We start from the raw sequence: 14,671 nt of genomic DNA, 5'->3' as shown, positions 1-14,671 counted from the left end.
GATTTTAATTTTAATGTTAGAAATTATCTCTTTTAAAACTGAATTTTTTTTTCTTGGCATTTGATAAGCATTCTAAATTCAGTTCAAATGAGACTGTTATAATTGGGTTTTTGGTATACTTATTACAGGCCAAGGAACAGCAGGCCAGTATGGAAGAGAAATTCCACAATGAATTAAATGCTCACATAAAACTTTCTAACCTTTACAAGGTAAGTACTGCACCATACATTTTAATGTCCTAATGTTGCATTATTGATGTTAGATAACTCTTTAAAGATTAAATTTTAGAGTGCCGCTGATGACTCAGAGGCAAAGAGCAATGAATTGACCCGAGCAGTTGATGAATTACACAAACTTTTGAAGGAAGCTGGAGAAGGTAAGACTTTCCAGTTATGAAAAGATTGTTTTGTTTTTAGATGGTATGTTTATCTTTGTGTAGATCTTTGTATATAGAGGTCAGATTAAATTTAATAGGGACAAGATTTGGTATAGAAGAAAGAGCCTTAGATCAAGAAATTTCAAATTGTATTTTTAGCATATAGTGTATTTAAAAATATAGAAAGCTAATGTTTTTCTATTTCTTTCATCTAATAATTTTACATCCCGATTTCTAGTAGGAAGTTTTTCTTCCATTTTTGAAACATTTACTTTGATAAATACATATAGGTTTATAATTTGGTTTACTGTCTTAATCCATAAATAAGCATTACTTTTTAAGTTATAAATAGTGTATTTTGGAGTCTTTGATTTTTTTGTATTCTTTTTTTACTGTAAGCTATCATCTTTTCTAGTCATTTCCTGTATTCTAAAGATTAGATTAAAACCAAAGAGATATTTAGAGCCACTTTCTTTTTTTTTACCATTTTATTCCCTTATTTTCCCCATGTAAAAGAGATATCCAAAAGGGAAATAAATTCACCAGGCCAGAACACTTCAGGCATGATAACAGGAGCTTCCAGTGAATAATAACTGTCAACCACAGCCTCTCTAGAATTTAATATTTTCTGCTGAAGGGAAAAATAATGACCATTCTGTATTTTATAAACTCCAAAATTTCATTTATTTATTTGGATATTCTGTCTTTAAAATTGTCTTTAGCCAATAAAGCAATACAAGATCATCTTCTAGAGGTAGAGGAATCTAAAGGTCAAATGGAAAAAGAAATGCTTGAGAAAATAGGGAAATTGGAGAAAGAATTAGAAAATGCAAATGACCTGCTTTCTGCCACAAAACGTAAAGGTATGGATTGGTATATGCTTACTAATGGCTTGAAATACTGAGACTTCCTTCTCACTTCACCTCTCTAATAGTATTTCACTGCTGTGATAGTGTGATATGAGAAACTCAACAAGTTATGGTATTAGAATTTATTTTTAGTTTATCATTACTCTTCCTGTATCTTTATTGTGTTATCAGATGTAAGTACCATTTTATCACACATAATTGTGTGTCAGTTTTCAGAATCATTTTAACAATAATTACTGCATGATTTTTAGAACATGACTGTTGTCAGACTTGAATTTTCATAGGAATTTATACGTAATGTGCAGTGGGTGTCACATTTCACTTGTAAGAAACAGTGGCTTTAGTTTGAAGTTTTACAAAAGTTTACTACATTTCTATGTGTTGGCACAGGAGCCATATTGTCTGAAGAAGAGCTTGCAGCCATGTCTCCTACTGCAGCAGCTGTAGCTAAGATAGTGAAACCTGGCATGAAATTGACTGAGGTAAGAATGGTATTAAATCTTGTTCTTTTCCCTCAGCACAAGTGTTCAGATCTCTCTGAGTTAAGAACAAAGCACACTCTCCAAAAAAATTATTCTTAGTCGTGTAATGATTATTACATCATCCTGGGAAAGGCTTTCTTGGTACCTGGTTCTGTGGAACATTTAGTAAACATTTCCATCTTGTGTAATTCTAAGTTCTATGCTTCTGTTATGCTTAGATTTGAAATGATTTGAAATGACCTCTCCTCTTTCAGCTATATAACGCTTATGTGGAAACTCAAGATCAGTTGCTTTTGGAAAAACTAGAGAATAAAAGAATTAATAAGTATCTAGATGAAATAGTGAAAGAAGTTGAAGCCAAAGCACCGATTTTGAAACGCCAGCGTGAGGAGTACGAACGTGCACAGAAAGCTGTCGCAAGTTTGTCTGTTAAGCTTGAACAAGCTATGAAGGTTGGTTCCATTCCTCAAATTTTTTTTTGTCTTCTGTCTTTTTTGTTGTTGTTGTTGTTGTTGCTATTTCTTGGGCCGCTCCCGTGGCATATGGAGGTTCCCAGGCTAGGGGTTGAATCGGAGCTGTAGCCACCGGCCTACACCAGAGCCACAGCAATGGGGGATCCGAGCCGCGTCTGCAACCTACGCTACAGCTCACGGCAACGCCGGATCATTAACCCACTGAGCAAGGGCAGGGACCGAACCCGCAACCTCATGGTTCCTAGTCGGATTCGTTAACCACTGCGCCACGACGGGAACTCCCCATTCCTCAATTTTAGCTGTAGAAAAATAACATGTGAGAAATGATTTACTAGGTAGGACAGTTCTTTCTTAGAGTTAAAGTATTTAAATCAGAAAAGGTTAACTGCCTTTTCAGTGATAGGGTAATTATACATTTTAAAGCCTGTCATTTATACTTCTAAATATCTGTAGTTGCAAAATATTTTACCTTGATTTAGCTGAAATTATGAAAGCCTTTTACATTTTTTAAGACATTTGGAGTATGTTCTTTAGGGTTCTCTAGTTGATGATAAATAGGCAAATCTCTGGGCTACTGTTTAATGTAACAGTCTCTTTATAATAGAACTCCTCTAAATTTAGCAGAGTCATGCTTTGTCAGGCATTTCTGATATTCTGTCTAGAAGTGATAATATTATTTGACCATTGAAAAGAACTTTTTTTTTTTAATAAGATTTCACAGTTTGGCAAATCTTTATATGCATTATTTTGTTACTGTTTCTTTGCATATTTGAAGTATCGAGGAGGAGTTCCCTTTGTGGCTCAGCGGTTAGTGAACCCAGCTAGGATCCATGAGGATGTGGGTTCGATCCCTGTCTTTGCTCAGTGGGTTAAGGATCCGGCATTGATGTGAGCTGTGATGTAGATTGCAGATGTGGCTGTGGCATAGGCCAGCAGCTGTAGCTTTGATTCAGCCCCTAGCCTGGGAACTTCCACATGCTGTGGGTGCAACTCTAAAAAGCAAAAAAAAAAAAAAATTATCAAGGAAATTTTTGAATATTCTCTATCTGTTGCGATTCCTTTTTAGGAGTTCACATTGTGGCTTAGTAGGTTAAGTACCTGGCATAGTGTCCGAGCAGATGCAGGTTGAATCCCTGGCCCCACTCAGTGGATTAAGGATCCCATGTTTGCCATGGCTGTGGCGTAGGCCTCAGCTGCAGCTCTGATTTGACCCCTAGCCTGGGAACTTCTATACGCCTCAGGTGCGGCTATAAAAAGGGAAGAAAAAAAGATTTTTGTTTAATATATAATGATTTATTTAGCATATACACTAATGTTTTTAGGATATAACTGTTAATATGAGAAATCTTCAAGATTTATTAAACGTCTTGCTGACAGAATTTAGTTAAATCTATTCATTCTAAACCAATAGATTTTTTTCTTTTTCCCTTTTTTTTTCTTAGAGAATAGTATAAATAAATTGGGTCCTTAATTCAAACAAACTTTTGTTGCTGTTGCTCTTGTAATTTAGACTTCAGTTTAAATCGGGGTATAATAAATCTAATGATCTCTTTCTCCTGGGTGAAATGATGTCTACCAGGCTTGTCTTGACAGATACTGGGTTTTAGACAACCCCAACCTCTCCGGTGTAGTTTGAAAGGCGATCCTTTGGATCTAAGTAGATCTTGAGTTCCTCACTGTTAAGAGTGAGCATTTTATCTCACACTTACTGCCTGAAGGGGATAGTAAAGTAGAGGTGATTAAGAGTCAGATAATAGTAGCTATTCATTGTAGGAAAAAGCTATCTGTTAATTCTTTCACTGATGTATAGGTACAATAATAACAGCAAACTCCCTACATACTTCTCTCACAACTGCCAAAGAATTTAAAGATTATTTCTATATCTTTTAACTGAATCTTGTATCTATAATATGGACCATGTCCAGTCTAGATTCTGCGAGGCTCACTTGTTAATTTTCTCAGAAACCTGTTCCTATTGAAATTGGTTTATGCATATAACCTGAGGGCATTGCGCTCAGAGGTATTTGAAACACCAGAATAAATAGGAGGCATTTTTTACTCTATTAATATTTAAAACATTATATGAAAACAGTGCATTAAGCAGCAAAATTTATATGAATTTGAGATAAAACATAAGATTTCAAAGATATTTTATGCTTATACCAAGCTTCTCAAAATGGTACCCTAAATCCCTAATGATATGTTGCAAAAGTTTGCAAAAGCACAGCAATATGCTATAAATTTTTTTAATGGCCTGAGGCATTGATTGCTGCATCTTTAGAATTAATTCCCGATACATTTTTTTTATAAAACCAAGTCTTGTGTTCATCTTTCCCAACGTTTTTTACTTTGGACATTTATTTCTAGATGAACAGGGTAGTAATGATTACCATTATAATATAGTCTTTTTTTGGTAAGTAACAAAGCTTTTTGAGATTATTTCTCTGACATAATTTGATAATACATTATGAATTTAGTGTGGATTTATGTTGTGATTCGCCATTCACTTAGGGGGAAGTGGCAAATTCCCAATGATTACCATACAGTGGTGAATATTACAATGATGAGCAAATATTTGAGATGTTAAGAAATATGTGTTCATATTTTTAAAGAATTTCTCTCTAGAGGTTACTCTATTATAGAATGTTTTTCATTTATGTATTTAAAGTATTATAGTATTTAAAGTACTATAGTATTTAAGTACTATGTATTTTTGTTATTGATGTAACTGGTCTTTAAACAGTTCTTTTGAATTTTCATTTGAATGTACATTTTAAAGGAGATTCAGCGATTGCAGGAGGACACAGATAAAGCCAACAAACATTCTTCTGTGCTTGAACGAGATAATCAAAGGATGGAAATACAAATAAAAGATCTTTCACAACAGGTTAGCAATTTTTGTTTCTTTCCTAGTTTTTTTCCAAGCTGACTTCCTAGAAATGTATGAATCTGCAGATATCTAAGTTAGAACTAACGCATATGAAATTCTCATCAACTAAGAAAACTACTCTAGCAGAATTATAGCCTAATCATTGTGTTTTCATAGCGCCCCTTTTTCTTTTAAGTGTTTGATAAATTTTCAGATTATAAGTGCTAATTGTAATAAATGAAATAATTCAAAAATAAATAAATGTTTTCCTCCCAAGTCACAGAGTGTAACCAGTGTTAACAGACTGGAGTGTATTCTTTCACATCCTACGTGTGTAGATAAATATGTGCATATATAAACATATGTAAGCATTTTGTTTTTACTAGAATAAAATCATGCATTTTATATATGCATCACTGTCATTTTTTTTTTTTTAGCTGAACAAATTTGAAAATGTAGATCTACTTTATTCAGATATTTTAGGCTAATTTTTTTCTGTGAATATACACACATACACATAAAAATTTCTCATGAATGGAATAAACATCTATTGTCCATACTCCCCTTTTGCCCCACCATACAATACATACATAGGCATGCAAGTTAAAGCATATACACACACACACACACACACACACACACACACACACGGTGGGTATACATTTCTGTGTTTTATTTGATCATTGTTTTATGAACCTGGAGCTGTGCCTCTGGAGTTATAATTTGGCTGCTTTTTTTTTTGTCTTTTGTTGTTGTTATTGTTGTTGTTGTTGTTGCTATTTCTTGGGCCGCTCCCACGGCATATGGAGGTTCCCAGGCTAGGGGTTGAATCGGAGCTGTAGCCACCGGCCTACACCAGAGCCACAGCCACGCGGGATCCAAGCCGCATCTGCAACCTACACCACAGCTCACGGCAACGCCGGATCGTTAACCCACTGAGCAAGGGCAGGGACCGAACCCGCAACCTCATGGTTCCTAGTCGGATTCGTTAACCACTGCGCCACGACGGGAACTCCTTGGCTGCTTTTTAAAAGGTAACGATCTTAGAAGCCTCCATTAAGAGTCTTATGATTCAAATTTTAAGCACCCCTTCCCACTTAAGAATTGCAGATTGTAATGGAATTATATGAAATCGTGTGTGAAATTTTGAAAATTGTAAACCAAATAAAAGTTAAAGAATCTTCCATTCAATAAAAAAATTTTAAAGAAAAAAATGGAAGATAAGTCTTAATTACATACTTTTCTAGAAATGAAAAAAAATTCCATTAAGGTTTTCTTTTTTTAGACTTTAAGATGGTGAACTTGATGTTTTGTTTTTCAAGGTAATTTAGTACTAGGTTGGCAAAGTTTATGAAGTAACAGTCATTCGGAAGTTTTCATTTTATTCCAGATATTTTCAGAATCAAAGTCAGTACTATTTGATAATAAGTTAAAACTCCTTTTTTAGATTAGAGTGCTTTTGATGGAACTTGAAGAAGCAAGGGGTAACCACGTAATCCGTGATGAAGAAGTAAGTTCTGCTGATATAAGTAGTTCATCTGAAGTAATATCGCAGCATCTAGTATCTTACAGAAACATTGAAGAGCTTCAACAGCAAAATCAACGTCTCTTAGTGGCCCTGAGAGAACTTGGGGAAACTAGAGAAAGAGAAGAACAAGAAACAACTTCATCCAAGTAAGCAATTGACTGCTTCAGTTTATTCAGAAAACATTTATTTGAAGCTTTTTTTGTGTCTCTAACTACGCTAGATAGTGGGAATATAGTGGTATGGACAAAAACCTATCTGTGAGAGCATAGAGGTATAGAGGTGGGAGACCCAGCCCAGATTTTATGTAGCAGACCTGGCCTCACTCAGTGGTTTCAGCATCCGGCATACGTAGGAATTTCTCAAGCAAAGTAAAGAATTTTTTTTGAAAAGATATTTTTGGTGCTAGAGGAGGAGGAATGGTTATGAAAGCAAGAAGACTGGAGTTTGGACTCTGTAGAATTGGTTTAAATTTTGCAAAACAAATTTTTCAGATGACATTGGTTGGAGGGGCGTTTAAAAGTACATCTTAAAATAGCATCAGAAGAAAGAAAGGCTAAGAGAGATGAAAATTCTGTGCTTAGTGATAAACAATAAAATGCTTAGTCATTTGCAGTAGAAATTATAACTGCATCTCCATCTCAGTCCTGTGGAATACTCTAATTTCTTTTTCTGCAGAATCACTGAGCTTCAGCTCAAACTTGAGAGTGCCCTCACTGAATTGGAACAACTCCGTGAATCACGACAACATCAAATGCACCTTGTTGATTCGATAGTTCGTCAGCGTGATATGTACCGTATCTTGTTGTCACAAACAACAGGAGTTGTCATTCCTTTACAGGGTAGGTTTTTGTATGTTATTTAAAAGTTTCCAAGTATTTTTGAGAAATATTCTTGAAGTGTGTATTAGGGAGTGGATTTTGCAACACGAACAGTATCTATTCTAATGATAACTTCAAATTTAACTACCATGTATGAGTGATTATAAAATGTTACCAGTTCTAAAACTCACCATTATTTTAGGTCAGCAAAAATGCTGATCATTGTTGACAGCATGCTTCTGAGAGTCTGTGAATTAACAGTGTTTGGGTTATATTTTATCTTAGCGTCTAATCTGCAAATATTGGTTTTAGCAATCTGAAGTCATAAATAACCTTAATAGATTGTATGCTAGAGTCGTTGTTTCTTAATTGCTATAATCTTAGGATTTCATTTAAATAAGTCTAGTTCGTTGATTTTTAGTAATGATGTGTTTGCAAAGAAATTTTATGTCACTCTTTATATTTCTGAAGCTTCAGGCTTAGATGATATTTCTCTTGTATCAACTCCAAAACGTTCCAGTACATCACAGACTGTTTCCACTCCTGCTTCAGTACCTGTTATCGAGTCAGCAGAGGCTATAGAAGCCAAGGCAGCCCTTAAACAGGTAAAAACATCTCTTTTACATCTTTATCTTGGGTTAGGTTTTATGAGAACATGGACTGTCATATTTCTCCAATATTTAGTTGCAGGAAATCTTTGAGAACTACAAAAAAGAAAAGGCAGATAATGAAAAAATGCAGAATGAGCAGCTTGAGAAACTTCAGGAACAAGTCACAGATTTGAGATCACAGAACACCAAAATTTCTACCCAGCTAGATTTTGCTTCTAAACGGTAAATTTTCTTTTTAAAAATTAAGTCTAAATAGTATAATTCCTATTCAGTTGAATAAAATTCAAGGGTTAATCTGCAGTAGTGTTACTTTTTTGTGGAACGTGATCCAGGATGATGATAAGTTACGGGGGTTCATCTGTTAATTTTGGTTAATGATTTTCTTGGATGTTGCTAAGCAGTCCAAGTAGTTACTAAAGTTGAAGCTCATATAAGGAATGTTGCTAGTTTTCCTTCCTGAGATTGCAAGAGGTACTGTTTCTATAGGACTTAATTATTTTAAGTAAAGAAGAAGAGTATGAGCAAATTTCCTTCAGCCTTTTCTAGTCTGGGTAGAAGAGAAGCAGATGCTAGATCATTAATTTGGGGAAAATTCACTTTCTTGGTCACTTAGAAAGGAATAATAGTAAATTTCATTCTGCAGTTACTATCAAAGTCATTGAGTACTTGTTAGTTTATCACGTTAGAAAAAATGTAATTCTTTGTATGCTATATGATCAAAGTATTCTTTAATAAACACATGACAAGCCAGTTATCTCTGCACATTGTAACAATTTGAGACCCCACTAAAAGCACTTTTTTTCCCTTATGTTGATAGCTCTAGCCAACCATTTTCTAAACTTTCAAGCACATGAGAAAACACCACAAAGAATTCTAGAGGGAAAAAAAGGACTGGCAAAAATCTGTCATTAATCATACATGAATATCTTAAATTATATACTGTGTTGTGGTGGACGTCCAGTGGATCAACATTGTCTTGGCATTATTTTGAATATGATTAAGATTCTTGTAAATGAATAAGATTTAAAAGTTAATTCAGCAAAAAAAAAAGTTAATTCAGCATGAAATACTGTGCTTATTTAGAATTTGCATTTACCTGCTAAATATGGAGCTTAGAAAAAAGAATGAAGATTTTTACATTATTGCACAGGCCACTTTTTTCACTTTACAAATTATGTAAAATTAAGCTCTTGTGAAACTCAAGAACTAAGCTAGGATATAGTATTTCAGTTGCTTATGGGATTATTTTTCTTTCATATAAGTTATGAAATGCTACAGGATAATGTTGAAGGATATCGTCGAGAAATAACATCTCTGCATGAGAGAAATCAGAAACTCACTGCAACAACTCAAAAGCAGGAGCAGATCATCAATACAATGACCCAAGATTTGAGAGGCGCTAATGAAAAGCTAGCTGTTGCAGAGGTGAGACCAATTTCCCTCATCGACTTGTATTATGAATTGCATGTGACATTTGTTTTTTAGTTATTGTTTTGGTTTTACTGTTTGGTATAATGCAGATACTTGGGGTTTGTGGATCACTGGTACTTATTACATAGTTTCCAAATACTCACTTGTGCATCAGACCATTTGGGTGATTGTTTCTAATAAAACTCAAGAGAGGAAAAAGGATTTTTTTTTTCCCTTGGGCTAAGATTTCCTTACAAGTTTTCCATTTCAAAATAAATTTGTAAGTCACTGTTTTAGTTAAAACAAAGGCAGATGAATATTTCATCCATTCTTGCTCATTTCTAATAAAAGAAAATAGAAAAATTTCATTACCATTGGGTTATATTTCTGAATTTCACCATGAATATAAATGTCAGTCAAGAATTTACAGCACTTGGAGTTCCCTTTGTGCCCCAGTGGGTTACAAACCCAACTAGTATCCATGAAGTTGTAGGTTTGATCTCTCGTCTTGCTCAGTGGGGTAAAGACCTGACATTGCCTTGAGCTGTGGTGTAAGTTGCGGGTGCAGCTCAAGACCCATGTTGTTGTGGCTGTGGTATAGGCCAGCAGCTATAGCTCCAGTTCAACCCCTAGCCAGAGATCTTCCATGTGCCACAAGTGTGGCCCAAAAAAGCATTAAAAAAAAGTTCCCACTGTTATGCAATGGAATCAGTGACACCTCTGGAATGTTGGGACACAGCTTCTATTCTTGGCCCACCACAGTGGGTTGAAGATTTGGCGTCGCAGCAGCTGCAGTGCAGGTCACAACTGCAGCTCAGATCTGATCTCAGCCTGGAAGCTCCATATGCTGCAGGGTGGCAAAGAAAAAGGGAAATTAATAGTACTTTTAACTAAATTCTTTTGATGATAAATTTTCATACAGTGTTTTACTTTTTGTAATGTTCTCTGTCACTCACAACTTTTTAATTATTGCTTACAAGCTAGATACAGTTGTCCCCGTTACCTGTTGAGAAACAGACTCAGAAACTAAGTAATTTGACCTTCTGGGGGCCCTCATAAGAGATGAGTTGGTTGGGACTTATACACCTAGCTTTTCTAATTCTATTGACCATATTCTTTCTTTTCTATCTTATTCCCACTCCTTTGTAGGAATAGATAGCAGCACTTTTTCATGCTGCTGGAGTAAGTTTTATGACTGATAGTTTTTGACCCATCTTATAAATATGAATATTTGAGGATGTTGATTTTCAAGGAACCCTCCCATATCCCCTGAATCCCAAAGTATACTGTTTATAGGGGAGAAAAAGTTTAGATCAATCAGCCCCCTCTAACAGACACTTAGAAACCAAGCTTAGATTCTAAAACTTGGATAATTTGATAGTGTGCAGGTATGGCTATAGCATAATTTTGCAGTTTTGTTTCTTATACTCTGACATTTTAAATTTTGTTGTTGCTAGTTTTAAAATCTGATTTATTACAGCAAAGAAATAAGTACTTATGGTAGTTGCAAGATTTTTTTCCTTTATTCTGTTATTATGTTGACATACTGTTTTTCAACATTTTTTTAATGTCTACTTACCTCAAGGTAAGAGCAGAAAATTTGAAAAAAGAAAAGGAAATGCTTAAGTTGTCAGAAGTTCGTCTTTCTCAGCAAAGAGAATCTTTGTTGGCTGAACAAAGAGGACAAAACTTGCTGCTAACTAATCTGCAGACAATTCAGGTAACAAAAAAGCACATGTAGAAAAAAACATTTTAAGTTAAATTTGAATAATTTTAACATCGTATTCTCTCAGTTTTCTAAATGAGAAAATTCACGTAATTTTTGTCACACATTATGATGATCATTGAGATATGAGGTTTATTAAAGACAGGTCAATATTCTAAATATAACATTGAAAGAGAATTGATTGAAATCATGCACTTGGCAGTTTTGATCTTCAGATCTGTATTTACAGAGTCCTGTGCAATTTAATTGTTTACAAGATTAAATCTTTTGTTTGTATTTTTTCCTTTAAAACTTCAAGAATTTGAATGGTATGATAATATGGTTTTTATTTTCTCTATTAAATAAATGTTTCGATATGGAAAGTGTCAAAATACCATCTTGGTAAATGTTTTAGATCTTAATCTCTTCATGTGGAAAAGGGTTGTAATCAGTGTAAGTTCCTATTCCCTTTGTAGTTTTTTTGTAGGTTTTTTTGTATTGTTCTTTTGACTTTTTTCTTAAGCATAATCAAAATCTTTTTTTTTTTAACCTTAGGGAATATTAGAGCGATCTGAAACGGAAACCAAACAAAGGCTTAGTAACCAGATTGAGAAACTGGAACATGAAATATCCCATCTAAAGAAAAAGTTGGAAAATGAGGTGGAACAAAGACACACACTTACGCGGAATCTAGATGTGAGTCTGTCAGTGTTGTGAATTTCTGTAGATTGTTTATGTTTAAAAATTAAGCTAGTGTGTAGATTAACTGTCATCTCATATTGAAGTATAGTTTGAAGAGATATCTTTTAAACTCTCAAGTTTTCCTTGCCTCTTTTGTATGTCCAGTAATTTTTGATTGGGTGCCATAACACTGTTTTGTCCTATTGGGTGCTGGATATTTTTGTGTTTCTGTAAATCTTGAGCTTTTCTCTAGAATGCAGTAAAGTTAATCGAAGGTAGTTGATCCTCTTAAGGATGTTTTTTTATAATATATTAGGCAGGCCCAAAGCATTTCTTAGTCCAGAACTAATTATTCACTGCAACCGAGGCAATTTCTTCCTCAGTCCCAGTGTCCAGTGAATGAAGGATTTTTTCAGTCATGCTGCTGGAAACAGGCATTACTTCTAACTCTTGAGCACCAGACCTTCACCAGACCCTCTTCACTGCATTCTCTGATGATTCTTTACCCTGCCTGGAGTAATTTCATATGCATGCACTGACCACTGTTTTGCTGAATAGTCAAGAGGGGTCCTGTGCAAATCTCCACAATGCTCTATCTGTGCTTCTCTCTTCTCTCTGGTAGTCTGTTTTATGAATTCAAGCTAATTTAGCCTTCTCCTCTCAGTTCTGTGTTCTCAGTTCAGGGAGTCTGTGGGCTCCTGCCTCTTTTCCCTTTCCCTATACCTTAGCCTGGTTACTCTTAAGTCAGTAAACTAGGAAAATTGTAGGGCCTGCCTCTTTGGTTTCCTCTTTGGTTTTCAGGTACCACAGTTGTTTCAGTGTGTTTTGTCTGAGGTTTTAAAGTTCTGTAGAAAGATAACTTGAACCCCTGGTTACTTAATAACTTAAAGATGTTTATAGAGTTCCTATATTTTTTCTTATAGGTTCAACTTTTAGATACAAAGAGACAGCTGGATACTGAGACAAACCTCCATCTTAACACAAAAGAATTGTTTAAAAATGCTCAAAAGGAGATTGCTACCCTGAAACAGCATCTCAGTAATATGGAGGCCCAGCTTGCTTCTCAGTCCTCACAGAGATCTGGTAAAGGTAAAGAATTAAGTAGACTGATAAATAGTACTTCTTTCGGTTTATAACATGTCCTGTAAATAAATAAATAGCCTCTTTGTGGATACTAACAAAAGATTCAAACACACACACACCTTCACTATTCATATAGTAAAGCTCAGTTTTCCACTTAAATTAATAACTTTGCAGACTTGGAAGATTCAGAATAGTTGTGCATACAGCAGCTGACCAAGGTATGCTCTTTAGTTTTTCAGTTGTCAAAACCATTTTATTAATAGCTTAAGAATGTTTATTTTGAAAAGGATTGGTATTTGAATTATTAACTCTTCCTTTTGAGATTTACTTGTTAAATTTGTAGTGATAAGACTCATGGAATAACTGACTTTTTGGTCTCTTTTAGAACAGTATTCCTAATCTTTGCCCATTGATAGCCACGGGTAAAAAATGTACTTCATTAGGTTGTGTTTCTTTTTGTAAATATGCTATTTCAAATGCAAAGCTGTGTATCCAGATAATTTTTTCAGATGGTTTTATTTAATAGAAACTTAAAATATAGTTGTGTGTATGATATATACAGTGTATATATAATTATCCAGTACTCCTTTCTTGTTGATATTATTTGATAAGAAAACATTCTTTTCAATCTGCATTTCTTCCTTTTCCATGGATTTTAGAATGAAAATTGGGCTACATGGTTTAAGATTTAGTGTTCTGGAATAAATAATGTTTAATAAATTACGGTTGGTAATTTCTTGGAGTTCCCTGGTGCCTCCGCGGTTTAGGATCTGGCATTGTCATGTCACTGCTGTGGTTTAGGTTGCTGCGGTGGTGCAGCTTTGATCCCTGGCTCAAGAACTTCTGCAGACTGTGAGCATGGCCAAAAAAAAAAAAAAAAGAAGAGTGGTCGTTTCTTCAAGTAGCTATCTCAGTTTAGTGGCAATATTTTGTACTCTCTTACAGTATCTTTTTAATATTTGTAACAGCATAGTTCAGAATATTTGAACTTTTTTTTTAAGATATAACATAATGATAAAATACCTGTTTTTGTTTTGTTACTCAGCATAGGTTGAAATAAACTTTTTTAGATAGTTAAATACTTCTACATTTAATTCTGATTTCACATACTTTTTGTTTACAGTCATCTCATATTTAAAATGTCAATTTTAAGAAAGCTGTTAAATCTTTTAGGTCAGCCTAGCAGCAAAGAAGATATGGATGACCTTCTGAGTCAGCTAAGGCAAGCAGAAGAGCAGGTGAACGATTTGAAGGAGAGACTCAAGACAAGTACGAGTAATGTGGAACAGTATCGTGCAATGGTTACTAGTTTAGAAGAGTCCCTCAACAAGGAAAAACAGGTACGGAATCAGTTTGCTGATGTGTAAGGCACGGTAAAAGTATGGGTTCAACTGGCATCACTGCACTTACCTCTTAAAATTGCTGGAGTCTGGGAGTTCCCATTGTGGGGATATCTAGTATCCATGAAGTATCCATGAAGACACGGATTCAGTCTCTGGCCTCACCCAGTGGGTTAAGGATCTGGCATTGCGTGAGCTGTAGTGTAGGTTGCAGATGTAGCTTGGATCCCAAGTTGCTATGGCTATAGTGTAGACCAGCAGCTATAGCTCTGATTCGACCCCTAGCCTGAGAACTTCCACATGCCACAGGCTTGGCCCTAAAAACACACAGACAAAATGCTTGAGTCTATTAAGCCAGATAAAACAAAAAAAGCACAAAAAAATTGTGAAACATGGGAGGTTTAGTGCTGTAGAAAAGGTACAGGT

The 14,671-nt window shown here is 34.9% G+C and overlaps 1 protein-coding gene across 2 annotated transcripts in view; it reads left to right on the top strand.

Annotated features, from left to right (window-relative positions):
- The window catches only part of TPR (translocated promoter region, nuclear basket protein), a 60,414-nt gene that overhangs the window by 9,839 nt on the left and 35,904 nt on the right, over positions 1 to 14,671 (top strand). For both annotated transcript variants that reach the window (XM_047753998.1, XM_047753999.1), the window contains exons 9-23: positions 129 to 209; positions 289 to 376; positions 1,099 to 1,239; positions 1,636 to 1,727; positions 1,982 to 2,179; positions 4,980 to 5,087; positions 6,517 to 6,743; positions 7,273 to 7,436; positions 7,887 to 8,020; positions 8,100 to 8,248; positions 9,289 to 9,451; positions 11,022 to 11,156; positions 11,697 to 11,837; positions 12,746 to 12,911; positions 14,079 to 14,245. In XM_047753998.1, the coding sequence (XP_047609954.1) occupies positions 129 to 209; positions 289 to 376; positions 1,099 to 1,239; positions 1,636 to 1,727; positions 1,982 to 2,179; positions 4,980 to 5,087; positions 6,517 to 6,743; positions 7,273 to 7,436; positions 7,887 to 8,020; positions 8,100 to 8,248; positions 9,289 to 9,451; positions 11,022 to 11,156; positions 11,697 to 11,837; positions 12,746 to 12,911; positions 14,079 to 14,245 (2,154 nt within the window). The remainder of the gene's footprint in view (positions 1 to 128; positions 210 to 288; positions 377 to 1,098; positions 1,240 to 1,635; positions 1,728 to 1,981; positions 2,180 to 4,979; positions 5,088 to 6,516; positions 6,744 to 7,272; positions 7,437 to 7,886; positions 8,021 to 8,099; positions 8,249 to 9,288; positions 9,452 to 11,021; positions 11,157 to 11,696; positions 11,838 to 12,745; positions 12,912 to 14,078; positions 14,246 to 14,671) is intronic.

This window comes from Phacochoerus africanus, chromosome 11, assembly GCF_016906955.1.
Source record: "Phacochoerus africanus isolate WHEZ1 chromosome 11, ROS_Pafr_v1, whole genome shotgun sequence".
NCBI classification, from domain to species: Eukaryota; Metazoa; Chordata; class Mammalia; order Artiodactyla; family Suidae; genus Phacochoerus; species Phacochoerus africanus.
This window is presented reverse-complemented; position numbering and strand designations above follow the sequence as displayed.